This window comes from Salmo salar, chromosome ssa11, assembly GCF_905237065.1.
Source record: "Salmo salar chromosome ssa11, Ssal_v3.1, whole genome shotgun sequence".
NCBI classification, from domain to species: domain Eukaryota; kingdom Metazoa; phylum Chordata; class Actinopteri; order Salmoniformes; family Salmonidae; genus Salmo; species Salmo salar.
The window spans coordinates 16778753-16798492 of NC_059452.1; the positions used below are offsets into that span (position 1 = coordinate 16778753).

A 19740-nucleotide genomic window follows, 5' to 3' on the forward strand; every position below is an offset into this window, starting at 1 on the left:
CTTAGAGGGAATAGTGATGGGCTTGGGGTGGGGGTTGAGGTGGGGTGGGGTGGCTTCTCAGAGAAAGCCAGCCTGTCTTTTACACCAACCCAACCGCAGCCACTTATTTCACACACGACAGTAACAAATACTCCTGGAGGAAATTCATTATTCAAAACAACTAAGATGTTTGGGATGAATAAGCATCTGCAAGTCCCTAAGAACGTGAGAGCGTAACTGGAAATTTAACACGTCTGGCTAGATCTGCATGTAAATGGAAGATTTGTATTACTTTTCACCATTATTCTTGTTTTTGTCATTATGTAGAGGAGTGTAGTCTGCAGATAAATCAGCTTGAATGGAAAAGTGGAGGTATGAATTGTGAGCAGTGTGGCTAATCCCATGGGTAAGGAGATATGTGTAATAATAGAGTGGACCTTGTTCTCCATGAACACACATGCAGTGGCCCTGGAAATGGACGCAATAATTACCAGTGACCGCTCAGGAACATTTTCACCATGTCTCTTTAATGCGAATCGGCACTGGGTTATTTTATGGATGGCTTTGGCATTGATACGCACATGGACATTTGGCACAAGGACTTGGCACAAGGACTCCAGTACCTGTATACTGTAACAGAACCTATACCATCACCCACCCACCCTCCCACCCTCCATCTTGAATTCATAAAACATTCCACCTTGGCAGTTAAGAGTAGCTGAGAAGAGTCCATGTTCATTAAAAACCTTACATATAAGGCTGCTGTCAGGTCAGTGAGAGAAACAGGGTGTATCCCATGCACCATTTGCAGTTTGTTCGAGCTTAGCTGGCATTCAATTTCAATTCCTCCAAGTTATTGAATACACGAGAGCGGTAGACACTGACAGGTACAAGTTACTCCACGGGCAACCATTAATTAGTGAGTCAAGGAGTAAATGGAGAGGTACACAGCTACACTCCGTCTCTGGCAGGCAGACAGCTAGGGAGACACCGATGGCAGCCTCAGCTGGGTCATCTCTTAAGCTGCTCACTTCCTATTAGAAATGAGATCCTGGGTCTCTCAAACTTCCTACCTCGATACACAGGGAGCCTGTCAAATCCAATGGCGTTCAAGTGGAGTTTCTCTCTAGCATATTGCATAGAAATGAATACGACTCCACATCAGCATTCATATACTGCAGCAGTCTTCGTTAACTGAAAGAGTAGCAGGGGAAGGGAAATGCATAGTGCTGTAATAGGATATGATGGGTTTATGTCTTTTTGAAACCCAGGAGGAAGTGGTCCTGTAGGGATGGGTATGATGGACTCATCATCAGCTCAGTAAGGACTGGACACTGTGTGGGTAAGAGACAGTGGAACCAGTCTCTCCGTTGATGGATAGGTGTAGTGGGATTAAATACCAGACTCATCACTGTCTCACCGTCTGCCTCCTCACTCCTGAAAATAAAAAAAGATTGTGTTAGAGAGAGGGAGGTTGTCAGACCAAAACCTTATGGGGAATTGAGAAAAAACATTACAGAGACACTTTCTTATTCCAACAGGACAATATTACGGTTTGTTCCTTTTGATTAGACTGCAACATCTCAGTCTTTATCCAGTTGACCTGTTTTCCATATTACAGCTAACTCTTCTAAACTTTTAAGGAAGTCTGCCCACTCCGGTCCCAATAGACCCCTCCACACCACTGCTAATGCTACCACAGCAAATGAAACTGCTCTCCCTGACTCATTAAACTGGTTGGAAAATTAACTCAGACACACAGGGTTTAATGTCACACATGAAGCTCTCCTAGTTTAAGATTTTAAAAAGCAATATAGCAGGGTATAACCGTAGAGGTTCAGGTTAGATATGTAATTATAGTCCATCACCCATAGCTACCTGAAACCTACTGCTCTGGACTTACAATTGAAAAGAAAATATACAAAAAATATATATAATGTTTTAATTTTTCAGTAAAATAATAATTTAAAGATGTACGGGAAAGGAAATATATTAAAACACAAAGTTTGAGGTAGAGGAATACTTTATGCATTATGACATTTTGCAGTAGCCTACATGCTCTGTGTTCCAGAAAGGCTTCATCTCTACTTCCTGTCCAAACCTGTCATGCTTATAAAGCTCCGTTTGATTCTGATCTGACTCGAAGGACAGAGATTGCAGACCGTCAGCAGATGCAATATTCTCAAGCGTGTGGTGAATGCTGTCTTGGTCACTTTGGCTGCTGCCACTGTATGGAAACCTCTCTATCACTTCTTAATCATTACATCTTGTCCCCTTACTGGATCTGTGGCACGTGAGATACAGTTGAAGTCGGAAGTTTACATACACCTTAGCCAAATACATTTAAAATCCGTTTTTCACAATTCTTGACATTTAATCCTAGTAAAAATTCCCTGTCGTAGGTCAATTAGAATCACAAATTTATTTTAAGAACGTGAAATGTCAGAATAATAGTAGAGAGAATGATTTATTTCAGCATTTATTTCTTTCATCACATTCCCAGTGGGTCAGAAGTTTACATACACTCAATTAGTATTTGGAGCATTGTCTTTAAATTGTTTAACTTGGGTCAAACGTTTCGGGTAGCCTTCCACAAGCTTCCCACAATAAGTTGGATGAATTTTGGCCCATTCCTCCTGACAGAGCTGGTGTAACTAAGTCAGGTTTGTAGGCCTCCTTTCTCGCACAGGCCTTTTCAGTTCTGCCAACAAATTGTCTATAGGATTGAGGTCAGGGCTTTGTGATGACCACTCCAATACCTTGACTTTGTTGTCCTTAAGCCATTTTGCCACAACTTTGGAAGTATGCTTGGGGTCATTGTCCATTTGGAAGACCCATTTGATTTAACTTCTTGACTGATGTCTTGAGATGTTGCTTCAATATATCCACATAATTTCCCATCCTCATGATGTCATCTATTTTGTGAAGTGCACCAGTCCCTCCTGCAGCAAAGCACCCCCACAACATGATGCTGCCACCCCCGTGCTTCACGGTTGGAATGGTGTTCTTCGGTTTGCAAGCCTCCCCCTTTTTCCTCCAAACATAACACTGGTCATTATGGCCAAACAGTTCTATTTTTGTTTCATCAGACCAGAGGACATTTCTCCAAAAAGTACGATCTTTGTCCCCATGTGCAGCTGTAAACCGTAGTCTGGCTTTTTTATGGTGGTTTTGGAGCAGTGGCTTCTTCCTAGCTGAGCGGCCTTTCAGGTTATGTTGATATAGGACTTGTTTTACTATGGATATAGATACTTTTGTACCTGTTTCCTCCAGCATCTTCACAAGGTCCTTTGCTGTTGTTCTGGGATTGATTTGCACTTTTCGCACCAAAGTACGTTCATCTCTAGGAGACAGAATGAGTCTCCTTCCTGAGCGTTGTGACAGTTGAGTTGTCCCATGGTGTTTATACTTGCGTACTATTGTTTGTACAGATGAACTTCATACATTCAGGCGTTTGGAAATTGCTCCCAAGGATGAACCAGACTTGTGGAGGTCTACCATTGTTTTTCCTGAGGTCTTGGCTGATCTATTTTGATTTTCCCATGATGTCAAGCAAAGAGGCACTGTGTTTGAAGGTAGGCCTTGAAATACATCCACAGGTACACCTCCAATTGACTCAAATTACGTCAATTAGCCTATAAGAAGCTTCGAAAGCCATGACATCATTTTCTGGAATTTTCCAAGCTGTTTAAAGTCACAGTCAACTTAGTGTATGTAAACTTCTGATCCACTGGAATTGTGATACAGCGACCTGTAAGTGAAATAATCTGTCTGTAAACAATTGTTGGAAAAATAACTTGTGTCATGCACAAAGTAGATGTCCTAACCGACTTGTCAAAACTATAGTTTGTTAACAATACATGTGTGGAGTGGTTAAAAAACGAGTTTTAATGACTCCAACTTAAGTGTATGGAAACTTCCGACTTCAACTGTATCTCTATAAAGTGGAGAAACTGTAAATAAAACAACAGAGACGACTTGATGAATTATATAAGTCAAAAGAAGTCAGACTGAGTCCTGACTGTTTCCTAGAGGTCTCTGTAAACTCGCTGGCTCTGGATTTCCATATGTATCAAACAGAAGCAATCCATTTGAAAACTAACTCCAGTTCCCACTTTCCTTGCCTCCTCTCAGAGGGCAGTGCAGCTGTGCCTCCTAATCCATCAAACAAATGAACACAACACAATATTTTCACACCTGCATGCTCTCATCGGATTCAAATCTACTTCTGGATATTCCCAATTTGGAAATGCATGATGTGTGTGTTCAAACAGGGGGTCATTCTTACTGAGTCCAGGACAGCAGCGTCCTGAAATGAATTTCAGAAATGAAAGACCACCCCAGACCTTTACCAAAGGCTATAGAGATTGTTCGGCTGTACAATTGAAGTCGGAAGTTTACATACACCTTAGCCAAATACATTTAAACTCAGTTTTTCACAATTCTTGACATGCAATCCTAGTAAAAATTCCCCGTCTTAGGTCAATTAGGATCACCACTTTATTTTAAGAATGTGAAATGTCAGAATAATAGTAGGGAGAATGATTTATTTCAGCATTTATTTCTTTCATCACATTCCCAGTGGGTCAGAAGTTTACATACACTCAATTAGTATTTGATAGCATTGTCTTTAAATTGTTTAACTTGGGTCAAACATTTCGGGTAGCCTTCCACAAGCTTCCCACAATAAGTTGGGTGAATTTTGGCCCATTCCTCCTGACAGAGCTGGTGTAACTGAGTCAGGTTTGTATGCCTCCTTGCTCGCAGAAGCTTTTCAGTTCTGCCCACAAATTTTCTATAGGATTGAGGTCAGGGCTTTGTGATGACCACTCCAATACCTTGACTTTGTTGTCCTTAAGCCATTTTGCCACAACTTTGGAAGCATGCTTGGGATCATTGTCCATTTGGTAGACCCATTTGCGACCAAGCTTTAACTTCTTGACTGATGTCTTGAGATGTTGCTTCAATATGTCCACATAATTTTCCCATCCTCATGATGCCATCTATTTTGTGAAGCGCACTAGTACCTCCTACAGCAAAGCACCCCCACAACATGCTGCCATCCCCGTGCTTCACGGTTGGGATGGTGTTCTTCGGTTTGCAAGCCTCCCCCTTTTTCCTCCAAACATAATGATGGTCATTATGGCCAAACAGTCCTATTTTTGTTTCATCAGACCAGAGGACATTTCTCCAAAAAGTACGATCTTTGTCCCCATGTGCAGTTGTAAACCGTAGTCTGGCTTTTTTATGGTGGTTTTGGAGCAGTGGCTTCTTCCTAGCTGAGCGGCCTTTCAGGTTATGTCGATATAGGACTCGTTTTACTGTGGATATAGATACTTTTGTACCTGTTTCCTCCAGCATCTTCACTTGGTTCTTTGCTGTTGTTCTGGGATTGATTTGCACTTTTCGCACCAAAGTACGTTCATCTCTAGGAGACAGAGCGCATCTCCTTCCTGAGCGGTATCACGGCTGCGTGGTCCCATGGTGTTTATACTTGCGTACTATTGTTTGTACAGACGAAAGTGGTACCTTCAGGCGTTTGGAAATTGCTCCCAGGGATGAACCAGACTTGTGGAGGTCTACAATTGTTTTTCTGAGGTCTTGGCTGATTTCTTTTGATTTTCACATGATGTCAAGCAAAGAGGCACTGAGTTTGAAAGTAGGCCTTGAAATACATCCACAGGACCACCTCGAATTGACTCAAATTATGTCAATTAGCCTATCAGAAGCTTCTAAAGCCATGACATAATTTTCTGGAATTTTCCAAGCTGTTTAAAGTCACAGTCAACTTAGTGTATGTAAACTTCTGACCCACTGGAATTGTGATACAGTGAATTTTAAGTGAAGTAATATGTCTGTAAACAATTGTTGGAAAAATGACTTGTGTCATGCACAAAGTAGATGTCCTAACCGACTTGCCAAAACTATAGTTTGTTAACAAGAACAACTTCCGACTTCAACTGTATATGCGACACAGATACACTAAAAAAACCCTCATATCTTCACGTCAGACTCCTGACTAAATAGACTGGGAAGTTAACACAGACTATCCAAACTTCGCTCTATCCAAGAGCTCCAGCAGACAGACATCAGGAGGACAGAACCATTCCATCCCACTTTTTCTCAGCAGGTTGAGACGCTGCATGCTGACGGACAGTTTCATTTACAGCCAGTGCAGGGGATTGCACACTAATTTACTCAGGTTATAGGAGACTGTTCCTTTAGAGCCGCAGAGTGCCGGGGTTCATTCCAATGAACCACTGTAAATCCACACTGCACTCATTTCAGTCCTCATTTGCATTGAAATGGAAGTGCCATATTTCATTCTCTTCCTTGGTAACCTTCCACCACTTATTTATATATTTGGAGAACCCTGTACAGGGAGCCACGGGCACACGGTTTTCAGACATTGACGTAAATGACAACAATCTGAGTCATTATCAGAGAACAACTCCAGGTGGGGGATGCTGACATCAAAACAGACGTTTTCAGAAGTCAATATGCAGCCTACGCAGCTTTGGAGAGAACTTAAAACTGACAAGGTAAGACAGGTTACCCATAAGGCATTATGAAATACACAGAGTCCTTATAAAGATGCTCTACCTAGGTCTTATCTACTTAATTTATTGAACACTTAATTTGTATCATTTGTATAAATGCATGTGGTATATGCATTATAACATTGGTGGTGGCAAGCACACCACAATGAATTATTACAGACATGACAATGAAAAATAATACTCGGAGAAAACCATTCCGTCATACCCTCTGAGACGTCACAGTCACAGCTTCAGTGACTGTCACCTCAATGCAGCGTCATACATCACACACACGCCACATAAATGTCATATGTACCTTTCCCCATATTTTTATTATGTGGTGTGATTTCCCCCCTCCAATTTCCTCCAAGCCCCCCTGGTGTTAATTATCAGGCTTCTTTCTCCTAGAGCAGCCTTAGCTGTGGAAGTGCATTAATCTTGATTCTCCACTCCAGTACAAAGCCTTGTTTGTAGAGACTCCTGTGGTAAGCCCCAAAGGCGGAGTGATTCAGAGTCAGAAGAAGAGAGAGGAGAGGGAGAAAAGAAAAGAGTCGCAGATCGCTCTGTGTTTACACTGGGAAACTTGGCCGCCTGGCAAAGCAACATGCAAACCATTCATCCCCTTCTTCCTCAGTGTTATAATCATCATCTGTATGATGAATATCAAGCTGTGCGTCTGTGATGACATCACAAGGGACCATGGGCTATTATGATTTATTGATTTGGTCTGTGGTGGAATAATGAGGTCACTTTCATGTCATCATCCCATTCCCACTCAGTGGACTGATGGTGTTCTGGGGACTAACTAGGAGCTCTACAATTAAATGCGACCCCATTCTATGTTCCAAATTTTCTCTCCATCCATGTAATTTAATGGTCTGCTCTCATTGCTGTAGTATAATTACAAGGTTTTCAAAACATGTTCCTTTGTTAAAAATGTAGTATATAGTGAGCCTTGGATCCTGTGCAGCTAGTAATTGGTGGCGAATCAATGTTCGTGAATTTTTTAGGCTACTATACTGTTCTGCAGCTGCTGGTCTGCTGCTGGCTGGTCACTCTGCTCCCTCTCATCTAATATGTCATCCACATCACTGCACAGATACAGACAGAGACAGCAGCACACTCTCTGACAGACACATCTATCGCCCTCACCAAGGATTTTATCTTTAATTAACACAGGTCAATCCAGATATTTCCGCCAACGGAAAGACAGAGATTGTATTATGATTTCCATGACAGGAAGTTGTTTTAAGCCTGCGTCGGGTCGAATAATCATTAATTGCACTGTCATCACTGTGGCTGAGTGACAGAATTCATGAGAGCTCATTCATTTAAACAGTCACAGTGTCTAGGTTGAGGAAGGTGCTCCTTTTGAAACCTTCTAGAACTGGAATTCAGAGGGCTTTTAATGGCAAAAAATGTTATGCCCTTGATTTCTTGTAAATCGTTAGTCCTCAGTTCTAGAATAGTTTCTCATTATGAAATCTTGTTCAACAGCATTGAGGCACTAAGACCAGTTTGTCAACACAGTGTTACACATCTTTCAGCCCAGACGCCTTCCATTTGGAGCCATGTATTTTCTCACTGAGATTTATAACAGCGACTCACATAAAAAGACATCTTAGGCTGTGTTTACACAGGCAACCCAATTCTGATCTTTTTTCAGTAATTGGTATTTTGACCAATCAGATCAGCTCTGAAAAAGATCTGATGTGAAAAGATCTGATGTGATTGGTCAAAAGACCAATTAGTGGAAAAAATATAACAATTGGGCTGACTGTGTAAACGCAGCCTTACCGTCTGCAAATCCAGCATATTTGTGCCTATTCCCATTTGGGTATGCTAACTTCTCTGTATTTACATTTCTACCTTCTGTAATTCTCTTGATGTTCTCAACATACACCTTTCCTTTTCTGACAATAGTTTAGCAGTATGTAATTCATTTAGTCAATTTAAAAGAACAGTGTTTCAACACAATGTTACCAGCTCATATTTGAGATGACATTTGTAAAAGGTGTAAACAAGTCTGAAGGTGTGTGCTACTGTGTACTGTATGCCAGTGGAGGCCTCTATAAAAGTCCCAACCCCAGTTGGACAACTCATGTGGCCAATGAGAGAAGAGACAACAGTGCAGGCGCCAGGCTCCCGGCCCTCTGCCCCGGCGGGGGTGATAGAGGACATGATGAATGCTCTGGAGGAGTGTCTCTCCATCCATGTAATGCAGGGGGATTGGACAGTCATGCCAGGCCAGGGGCATCAGGACAGCAGCAGCGACAAAGACCCTGAGCCAGGTATATTAAGTGTTGCTGACAGCCAGGTGACACCAGAGCTCTGTGATGTGTTGACTGCACATGACTCAGTACCATGTCACCATGATGGAGTGATAAACAGCCTTGAGGATCCATAGATCACCTGAGACGCTCTATATGTAATGTATATATGTGCCGCTGCATGCATACCGCAGCCCACCGCACTGAACTGTCAAGGGGCCCCAAGGCAGTGGGTTGTAGGGAGGGAGGAGGGAAGGTGAGTGGTCTCCATGCTGTGTATTACATACCCAGGCTCTCATCTGGATTATGAGTAATCTATGCTAGTTAATTGAGCCCAGAGGCAGTTGGCTTCAATGAAGCCTCCTGTATTTTTTTGGTGCAAAATAGAAGAAAAATAGCTCTCAGAGGAGCGGGGCTCTCTGTCGAGAGGCAAACAGAGCAGAACTCCTGCCGTGTTCATTAGCTGTCATTGATCAGTGATTCAGTCCCCACACTCCCACTGCCTGCCACTGCACACTGATATTACCAGTTTCTTGTCATGAAAATCGTTATTAAGGTAAAAACAAAAACAAGTGCAGCCAGCCCAGCAACTTTGGTCCTTATATTTTATTTTTCACTGCACTATTCTGATGCGTATGGCTCTGCGCCAAACCTCCCCAAGCAAAGCTACAAAATACTATGCAGTCAGTGATATTCTGAGCAGCAAAACTATCCATCCTAGACCATCACCCAATATCAATATGATGCAGTTTTTTTGCACATCTCTTTATTGGCTTTTCCTCATCTTCCAGTAGCTGGTGCTTCTGTACAGTACAGTATTATATGGCTGCAGACTCATTATCCTGATAAATGGCTGAGACAATAAGCTAAATAATGCACACAGCCAACACCTCCCGGGAGAGCTCTAGCCCAGCGTAAGTGTCCTGTCTGACATCATCAAAATCAGACGAGCCTCGCCGCGGCGCTGAGACAACAGTAACCTGAGGAGCCGCGTCGCCGCCTGGCGCCTGCCCTCTCCCCAGAAACACCCAAAGGTCCCAAAGACACGCCAGGCGGAGCTTATTCCTCACCTCACGCCAGCTCTCTTGCTCTCGGTGTCTCTCTCTCAACGACAAGCCACGGCACAGCAGCTATACCTTAAATGCTCTAGGAACAATTTCCCATTTTTATATCTCACTTTATTTCTTCCAGTTATCTCTTCCTCATTCTTCTAAAAAAGAGAAGAGTGGGGCTCCTCAAAGTGATGTGTCGTCTCTGCTCGCTAAAACAGGACAGAGACAGAATAAGCCCTTCGGCCAACACTGTAAAACATAACAATGAGATAGATTCTTAGAATGACAGTCCAGAGTTTAAGTGGATATACAGGGGAAAATTAAAATCAATATTTTAGAGCTCTAGTAGAAAAGAGGGTGGAGAGGGCCATTATCTAGAGCTAATTGTACCTATAGGGCCTGTCCTATTAGACGTATTAATATCTACTCTCTCATTGGAATCCAATTGTGGTACTGGCTGTTGCTGGATGACTAGGCCATATCTGTCTCTCTGCCTCTCCTCTCTCACATTCACACAGGATTTCCTTTATTCTCTTTGTGTCTGGCCTTGACAATACCTCCTCCTTCCATTGGCAGATATAATATCAGGGCATGTGTGCTGCAGCTCCCAGTACAATGGGATTCGGAGGTTCTCTTTGCATGACTCATTTGGAGTAATATGTCCTCCTGATTAACGTGGATCATTAAATTGTGTCAAACGTACACGTTTATACTGCATATCTCACCATCCTATAGCCGATAACAAACGCAATCGGGCTGTCTATTAGCCTTTCAGGTAAAAGCCAACTGGCAGACAAGGTGAGAGTCCTCCACTATGAATGACACTTCCCTCAAGGACATACAGTCCTCTGTGAGGAATTACAGGAGATGCTTCACCATTGTTCAATGTTTCAGCGAGCACTCACTACGGCTAATTATTAACCATGGCAACAGCTCTGGATGTGAACACAGTATGGACACGCAAAGTGAGTGAATTGCATACCCAGTGGCCTGCAGTTGTTGTATGAAACATAAGAATAGAAAACAATAATGGATCACTTATAAACAGATATATCAAGAAGGTAAAAGGTTTTATGAAAACAAAACGTCCCATGACACTAAAACAAGATAATCAGATGCACTGAACTTCTGTTATTTAATAAGACATGCTGCACTCTGCATAAATGAGGTAATCGATAAAAAAAAATGTCCACAGACATATTAAAATAATTGATTGGTGGTGATTCAGCAGGAGAATATGGTTTACAGGATCTTGGCCTGCGACAGTGTTAGGACTGAACGTGAAGGTCAGGGCGTAGTAATGACAGATAACCTCCCAGACAGTGGCTCAAATGGCACCCTATCCCCTATATAGTGCCCTACTTTTGAGCAGGGCTTATAGGATTCTATAGGAAATAGGGTGCCATTTTGGACTCAGACATTGACTCTTGGTGCCTCTACTTTATTTGGGGTAGTTAGAGGAAATGAGTTCCTCCACCCTCTATCATCATGGTTGACCCTCTCAGCAAATTATATTTTTATGACTTGATCCAATCACTGTATAATAAAAACATACTGTGACCGTATATAAACGCACAATAAAGATATTGATATCACTCTCTTGACACCAAATAACTTTGCGTTATTACAGAAAGAGAAACATCTGTACAATTTGCATAGTAACATAATATGTGTGAGTTGACAAAGTGTGGTGGTGAAATGCAGTGTCAGCTCCTTCACTCCAGCTGGCCCTCATGATTATTCTCCAAATGGGATGAATAGAATTATAGGGAAACTACCCCATCCTCTTATTAACACATCCATGTCTAGAACCCCTAAACCTGCCTTATGAAATCCAGCTATTTTATGGATGGAAGGAAAATAAAGAGGAGGCTCCCACACTGCTTCCTTTAATGTGACGGGTTCAATCTTTGTCTGGTCAAAATTGATGGAAAGCTTCTGAAACGCCTCTAAAAATATCCACGAGCAATATCAAACATGCTCGTCATAATGAAAGAGGAAAATATAGATTTGATGAAAAAGCTGTGGTGACAAAAATGTGCTTGGCCTTCACGGCTTTAACCTCCCTCTGTCAGCTAGTGAAGCTTTCCTAAAATAGCCACAGCACGGTTCCCAACCTGGGCTTCCTGGCCTGGGCAGTCCTCTCCCCCAGGCCTAGGTAGGAAGGGTCGGACCAGGGGAGTGAGGCGGAGCCTGACACAGCCTCCCAATGCTTGGCCTGCCGATGGGCCAGCCCATCCCTCTCTCCAGACAGGCAGCAGACCAGGGGCCTCAGAGGCCAGGCTCCAGTCACTGGGTGATGGATGAGGCCTCACAGTCTGCCACTGCATTACTGCTGCTGTCTGTGCATGGTCCACCTGACCCTCACGACAGACAGACAGACAGACAGACAGACAGACAGACAGACAGACAGACAGACAGACAGACAGACAGACAGACAGACAGACAGACAGACAGACAGACAGACAGACAGACAGACAGACAGACAGACAGACAGACAGACAGACAGACAGACAGACAGACAGACAGACAGACAGACAGACAGACAGACAGACAGACAGACAGACAGACAGACAGACAGACAGACAGACAGATAGATAGATAGATAGATAGATAGATAGATAGATAGATAGATAGATAGATAGATAGATAGATAGATAGATAGATAGATAGATAGATAGATAGATAGATAGATAGATAGATAGATAGATAGATAGATAGATAGATAGATAGATAGATAGATAGATAGATAGATAGATAGAGTATACTGGGCTGTTCTGGGAGAGGGAACACACCACACCATCCAAACACTACAAAAGTCTCTCTAGACAGTGTCGTTACACAGCTGCATGGTAGGCAACCATACTGTACATCCTCTTCAGATAGTAAGCTGAATACTAGAGACTGAACGTCAGAGATATTTCTCCAATAGTTAGATAGCTAGCTATTTAGTGGCTTGCTTTTTGAGCAAGCCATATGGCTACATGGCAGACAGGGTTTGGTAGGTTACTTTCTAAATGTAACCCGTTACAGTTACTATTTACCTGTCCAAAATGGTAATCAGTAAAGTACATTTTGGATTAGCCAAACTCAGTAGTATAATCGGATTACTTTCAGTTACTTTTGGATTACTTTCCCCTTAAGATACATTACAAGAAGGCAAACAGGATCTATCAAATGCATTTGGTGGTCTCTGACTTGTAGTCAGAGAAAAAACGTATTTTGCGTATTTTCTCAATGCTGAATTGAATGTCATAACACAGAAAGGTGTCATAATGATTTTAAAAAAAATTCTCTCGCAAACATCCTTTCTGGATTTTAACATATTCCAATAAGTAATCATCTAGTTTTTCAAAAGTATCTGTAATCTGATTACTGTTTAGAGTAAAAAAAATTGTAATCAGATTACATGTAACTGATTACATGTAATCATCAGTTACTCCCCAACCCTGAAGGAAGTGTACTGTAGGTCGGTGGGCTGAGCCGACAAGCATCATCCCTCTAAATGATTTATGCAGTCAATTTTTTTTTACATGTTAAATAAATACCGTGAGCAAAAGATTGCCGTAGTCAAATCCACTAAAGGGAGCAAATACACTGTAAGAAACAGATTATAAATAGAGTGACTTGTTGAGGTGACGGAGACTATTATCAACACCTACGTGTTTGTCTGGCTGGGAGAGAGAGAGAGAGAGAACGAGCGAGAGAGAGAACGAGAGAGAGAAAGTTGATGCTTCTCACTTTACAACCAGCCTGTCTTTTTTTAACCTCCTCCTGTAATTCTGGTGTCACTCCCGTCTCCCACAGAGACACACAAACACACCTGGTGCTGGCAACTTAATGAGTCATCGCTCCAATGATTAAAGGTCTAATGCGGCCGTTTTTTTTTTATCTCAATATCAAATCATAACATGCTATAATTGAGGAAAATCATGTGTTTGACGGCACTGGGCCTTTAACATTAATTGGACTTTAAGGGGGGTTAGGAAGGAGCTGGAATATTCAAAACCCACTTCTAATGACATTGCACAGAAATACATTTGTCATAGCAACCAATGACCCAAGACATTCCCAAATTCCTGATTGTCCTTCACAGAATTAATGCAGCCTGAGGCTCATTACAGAAGCAGTTACCCACAGCCTCTGCAGACCTTGGGGCCTCGAGAGCACTTACTGAAAATGAAATGCGAAGACAACATGACATGACACACACAAACGCGCACACACGGACACGCACACACACACACACATGAAGGATGTGTAATGTCATATTATGTGATTCTTACCTGTGTTCTATTGGCTTTAGCTTTTCAGGGGGGTCATGGCTGAAAGAGAGAACAACAGAGAAATATGAGCTTCGTAATGCCAGTAAGACAATTAGGATGATAGAACAATACAACATTGTACAGTAGTACTGTTGGCTATTTGCAGCTGAAAGTGGTTCCCAGTAGCATGAGATGTGAACATGTATGTAGCCAGCCTTCATACCATCTTTGTAATCTGCTGGTAGGGCTGTTGCGGTGACTGTATTACCGCCACACATGAGCCACGTGACCGTTGAGTCACAGTAATCTCCTCTTATGCACTCTGGACATGCATTAGTAGTACACAACTCACTAATGACCATCAGGTCGCTAATGGCCTGGTACTCAGGGCTCTATTGTCCCTCTAACCACTCTGACATTAATGCAAATGAAATAGAAAATCACATCAAACACATCAAACAGTATGTGCTTTTAAAACTCACCTCACTGTGATTGATACATTTGAAGAAAAAAGTTCAACAACAGGTTGAAACTGAGTGGAAAACATGGTCATTGTGGATGTTGTTTCAAAGCCTAACACAATGAAATGGTTTGTAAGGTGATGATTCATTCAAAACACCAATATGCATATTCGAGTTTATGCATACGCATTGGCTTGTGAGCCCAACACCACCCCCCTAAAAAAAAACGAAATTAAAAGAATGATTTGCCGTTTCTAGTAATCACCTTTGAGAGTGGACTGCATTACTATGCACACTGGATGGACTGTTTACCTTATGCTACACTCCAAACTTTATATCCATGAGTCTGGGAAAGAACTTATAGGCCTAGGCAATGAGGTTGGTAAATTGATTGAGCAGGGCGGCTAAGCCTATATTTTCATAATTAATAGGCTGACACATTACCTTTAGCTACAGCATATCTCACCACCGTGCATTTCCACCTCCTCCTCTCTCCTTCATTACTTTCACGCAGAGAGAGGGGCTGTCAACAGTTTAATGAAATAGGTTTCGGTGTGAATACATGTTACTATCGATGTTCCAGATTTCACTAGGTATCCCAAATGAAACACTTGGTAGCTGTAGGAACAGGGTTGGAGAGCCCATGGCATACAGAGTTTGGGTGGAATATCACCTGCATGCTCCTCAAACAGTGATTGATGCTTGGAGTGAAATAACCAGAGTAGCCTGAAAAACGAACCAGCAGGAAAGCGGCCTCCATTCATTATTAGAGTGCATATGGATGACCTGTCTTTTTCCCTCTGTCCCTGTTCCTACCCATTTAATAATGGGCCTTTCTAAATCAAAACAAATGTTGCATATTAGTAAAGACGAGATTAAATTGAGAATAGTGAACAGCATGTGAAGCCTGAGGAAAGGAACAGAGCGCAAGATTTCTTTTACTACCTTCTCAAACATCAATAGCCTATAGCCAGTCGCATAATTTTGATTTCTAAGACATTCTAAGGTTTGTATCATTCACAACTAAAGTTGCCATATAACTCTAAATCTTGTGTATCTGACCTGTTTCAAATCACTTTTACGCCCAACATAGCCCCTTCATATGCGCACTCGCTCCGGAATGGGATAAATATCCTTTCAATTTGATTCAGCAAAGTTCAATTATATTATTCTTACTATAAAATCATATAATATAAAATAAGGGCACAGGACTTATAAGCATATCTTGTAGCTAAATGAACAAGCCTACAGCCTATGGCATAGATAGGATAACATACAGTAGGAAAACTCATATTCTGTTCTTCTGAAATAAAATGTCTTCATATCATAATGTTTCTTTAGACATGCCTAAAATAAACAACAGAATTATTGTGATGGTGTATATTACATTTTTTTTAAATATTTTTTTCCATGTAAACTCAGCAAAAATGTCCTCTCACTGTCAACTGCGTTTATTTTCAGCAAACTTAACATGTGTAAATATTTGTATGAACATAAGATTCAACAACTGAGACATAAACTGAACAAGTTCCACAGGCATGTGACTAACATAAATGGAATAATGTGTCCCTGAACAAAGGGGGGGGGGGGTGATGTTATCCTGTGAGATGTTATCCCACTCTTCCAACAAGGCACCTGCAAGTTCCCGGACATTTCTGGGGGGAATGGCCCTAGCCCTCACCTTCACCCTCTGATCCAACAGGTCCCAGTGTAACGCTCATTTCTTCGACCATAAATGCAAATCCGACCATCACCCCCGACCATCACCCCCTAGCACTTTTTGCCAGTCCTGTCTGGTCCAGCGACGGTGGGTTTGTGCCCATAGGCAACATTGTTACTGGTGATGTCTGGTAAGGACCTGCCTTACAGCAGGCCTACAAGCCCTCAGTCCAGCCTCTCTTAGCCTATTGCGGACAGTCTGAGCACTGATGGAGGGATTGTGCATTCCTGGTGTAACTCAGTCCCGCAGGTGTGATGTTCGGATCTACCGATCCTGTGCAGGTGTTGTTACACGTGGTCTGCCACTGCGAGGACAATCAGCTGTCCGTCCTGTCTCCCTGTAGCGCTGTCTTAGGTGTCTCACAGTACGTACATTGCAATTTATTGCCCTGGCCACATCTGCAGTCCTCATGCCTGCTTGCAGCATGCCCAAGGCACGTTCATGCAGATGAGCAGGGACCCTCGGCATCTTTCTTTTGGTGTTTTTCAGAGTCAGTAGAAAGGCCTCTTTAGTATCCTACGTTTTCATAACTGTGACCTTAATTGCCTACCATCTGTAAGCTGTTACTGTCTTAATGACCGTTCCACAGGTGCACGTTCATTAATTGTTTATGGTTCATTGAACAAGCATGGGAAACAGTGTTTGAACCCTTTACAATGAAGATCTGTGGATTTTTACGAATTATCTTTGAAAGACAGGGTCCTGAAAAAGGGCCGTTTCTTTTTTTGCTGAGTTTAGATGTTCCAAAAGCACGCATCAGTGGCTTGGATGCATGGAGGCCTGGAGAAGCTAAACGTGTTTATGTTCATTAGCGGTCAAATTACCGTGAGACCAGCATTTTTTTTGCATGACAATAACCGGCTGACAAAATTTCATGAACGCCACAGCCCTATCTGTGGGGTTATAGGTCCAAAACATCAGACCACTCTGGAGGCTCTCACATTAGTTTACAGTATTTACCCAACCTTATCATGACTCTCCCAAATGAACGAATGAGGCGGGATTACAATCTAACGGTTGTCTCTCTCTTTAACCCCCACCCCCCTGTCCCTCCCTCTCTCCTCTCCTCTGTGTGTGTGTGTGTGTGTGTGTGTGTGTGTGTGTGTGTGTGTGTGTGTGTGTGTGTGTGTGTGTGTGTGAGCACCAACCTTGCCCAGGCTAACAGGAAGCAGAGGGCACAGTGCTTTATTTAATTAGCCACTGCAGCGGAGTGCTCATGTGGAACCGACGCGTGGCGCGCCCTGGAACACGAAGGGGAGGCAGATCAGGGGAGTGAGATGGATTGACGACATGTCGCCTCCCCCCATGGGGGCTTCACTGGGCTGCAGGGGTACGGGTCACACGACAGGGAAGGGGGGGACAGATGACGTTTATGTACAGGAATTCATCCTGGGAATGCTTGTTGCTGTCCCCTAAACCCTGCTCGACTAATGGAGGGCCCTGACCCTGGGTGTACAGTATACCTCTTCTCCCAGAGACACATCCGTCCTGCAAGCTCTTTGCAATGACTTTATCTAATATTCTGCTCAGTGCTACGTGACCTCAATGGGCCTCCATGTTGTTGTGATGCAGAATGCTGCTGACTGCTTTCATTAGGTCTGACAGCGCTCATTATTCCACATGATTTAGGAGCAGCTATCCCTCCACTATCTCTCTCATATTGTGACAAAGATCTGCTGGCCTTCTCTTCCCGGACCAACAGATAACCCTTGAGAAGAGGCTAAACCCTGCTCAGTACGCAAAGCACACCCCATTAACAGTTCAAAGAGGAGAGAGGGACACCTTCTAGCAACACACTACCTAACAGGATCTGGCCAAGTAGTACGGTAATATATGAAAAGCCAATGAAATATCCAACATTGTAGGGACACAATTAGCAGAGACAGGTGCTGGTCTTCTCATGTGTTTTGATTATAGGAAAGGTCCCACCCACAAATTATGCGTGAAAGTAGAACAGAACATGAACATGCCTGAATATTACAGTCCTCATTCTGATGCAATTGGCTTTTTACACCAAAACCCCATTCTCAGGGTGCAGTTTGATAGTGTTGAAGTAAAGTCCCTCTTGAGGAAGGAGGGTACTGTACTATACTAGGAACACAAGCAGAAGCATACGAGTTATGCAGAGGAACACTTAGCCGTAGAGCACAGGGACGTCTGTTAATTAGCTCTCCTAAAGTTCTTCTGTGGCCCACATCCACTAATGAAGGAATCATAACGACTGTATTTACATATCTTTAAGCAGTATTATGTGACACACTGGGACAGCACATGAGAAGAGGAGCACCGCAGACTTCACTGGCTGCAGTGGCTGTGTAAAGAGGCCTGTCAGGCTTGACTGTGGCTGGGGAGAGAGGCTGGGGAGAGAGGCTGACACTGGGGTGAGAGGGTGGGGAGAGAGGCTGGGGCTGGGGAGAGAGTCTGGGACTAGGGAGAGAGGCTGGGGTTGGGGAGAGAGGCTGGGGAGAGAGTGTGGGGCTGGGGAGAGAGGGTGGGGCTGGGGAGAGAGGGTGGGGCTGGGGAGAGAGGGTGGTGCTGGGGAGAGAGGCTGGGGCTGGGGAGAGAGGCTGGGGAGAGAGGCTGGGGAGAGAAGCTGGGGCTGGGGAGAGAGGGTGGGGCTGGGGAGAGAGGGTGGGGCTGGGGAGAGAGGGTGGGGCTGGGGAGAGAGGGTGGGGCTGGGGAGGGAGGGTGGGGCTGGGGAGAGAGGCTGGGGCTGGGGAGAGAGGCTGGGGAGAGAGCCTGGGGAGAGAGGGTGGGGAGAGAGGGTGGGGCTGGGGAGAGAGGGTGGGGAGAGAGGCTGGGGAGAGAGGGTGGGGCTGGAGAGAGAGACTGGGACTAGGGAGAGAGGCTGGGGTTGGGGAGAGAGGCTGGGGAGAGAGGGTGGGGCTGGGGAGAGAGGGTGGGGCTGGGGAAAGAGGGTGGGGCTGGGGAGAGAGGTTGGGGCTGAGGAGAGAGGGTGGGGCTGGGGAGAGAGGGTGGGACTAGGGAGAGAGGGGTGGGGCTGGGGCTGGGGAGAGAGGGTGGGGCTGGGGAGAGAGGCTGGGGCTGGGGAGAGAGGGTGGGGCTGGGGAGAGAGGGTGGGGCTGGGGAGAGAGGGTGGGGCTGGGGAGGGAGGGTGGGGCTGGGGAGAGAGGCTGGGGCTGGGGAGAGAGGCTGGGGAGAGAGCCTGGGGAGAGAGGGTGGGGAGAGAGGGTGGGGCTGGGGAGAGAGGGTGGGGAGAGAGGCTGGGGAGAGAGGGTGGGGCTGGAGAGAGAGACTGGGACTAGGGAGAGAGGCTGGGGTTGGGGAGAGAGGCTGGGGAGAGAGGGTGGGGCTGGGGAGAGAGGGTGGGGCTGGGGAAAGAGGGTGGGGCTGGGGAGAGAGGGTGGGGCTGGGGAGAGAGGGTGGGGCTGGGGAGAGAGGCTGGGGCTTGGGAGAGAGGCTGGGGTGAGAGGCTGGGGAGAGAGGCTGGGGA

General features: G+C 44.3%; 1 protein-coding gene across 3 annotated transcripts in view; it reads right to left on the reverse strand.

The window, feature by feature from the left end:
• Window positions 1-485: 485 nt before the first annotated feature.
• The window catches only part of LOC106562141 (CD276 antigen), a 79197-nt gene continuing 59942 nt past the window's right edge, over window positions 486-19740 (reverse strand). For all 3 annotated transcript variants that reach the window (XM_014126787.1, XM_014126786.1, XM_045689097.1), the window contains 2 exons: window positions 14127-14165; window positions 486-1416 (listed from right to left, as the gene is read on the reverse strand). In XM_014126787.1, the coding sequence (XP_013982262.1) occupies window positions 14143-14165 (23 nt within the window). In that variant the 3' untranslated portion in view covers window positions 486-1416; window positions 14127-14142. The remainder of the gene's footprint in view (window positions 1417-14126; window positions 14166-19740) is intronic.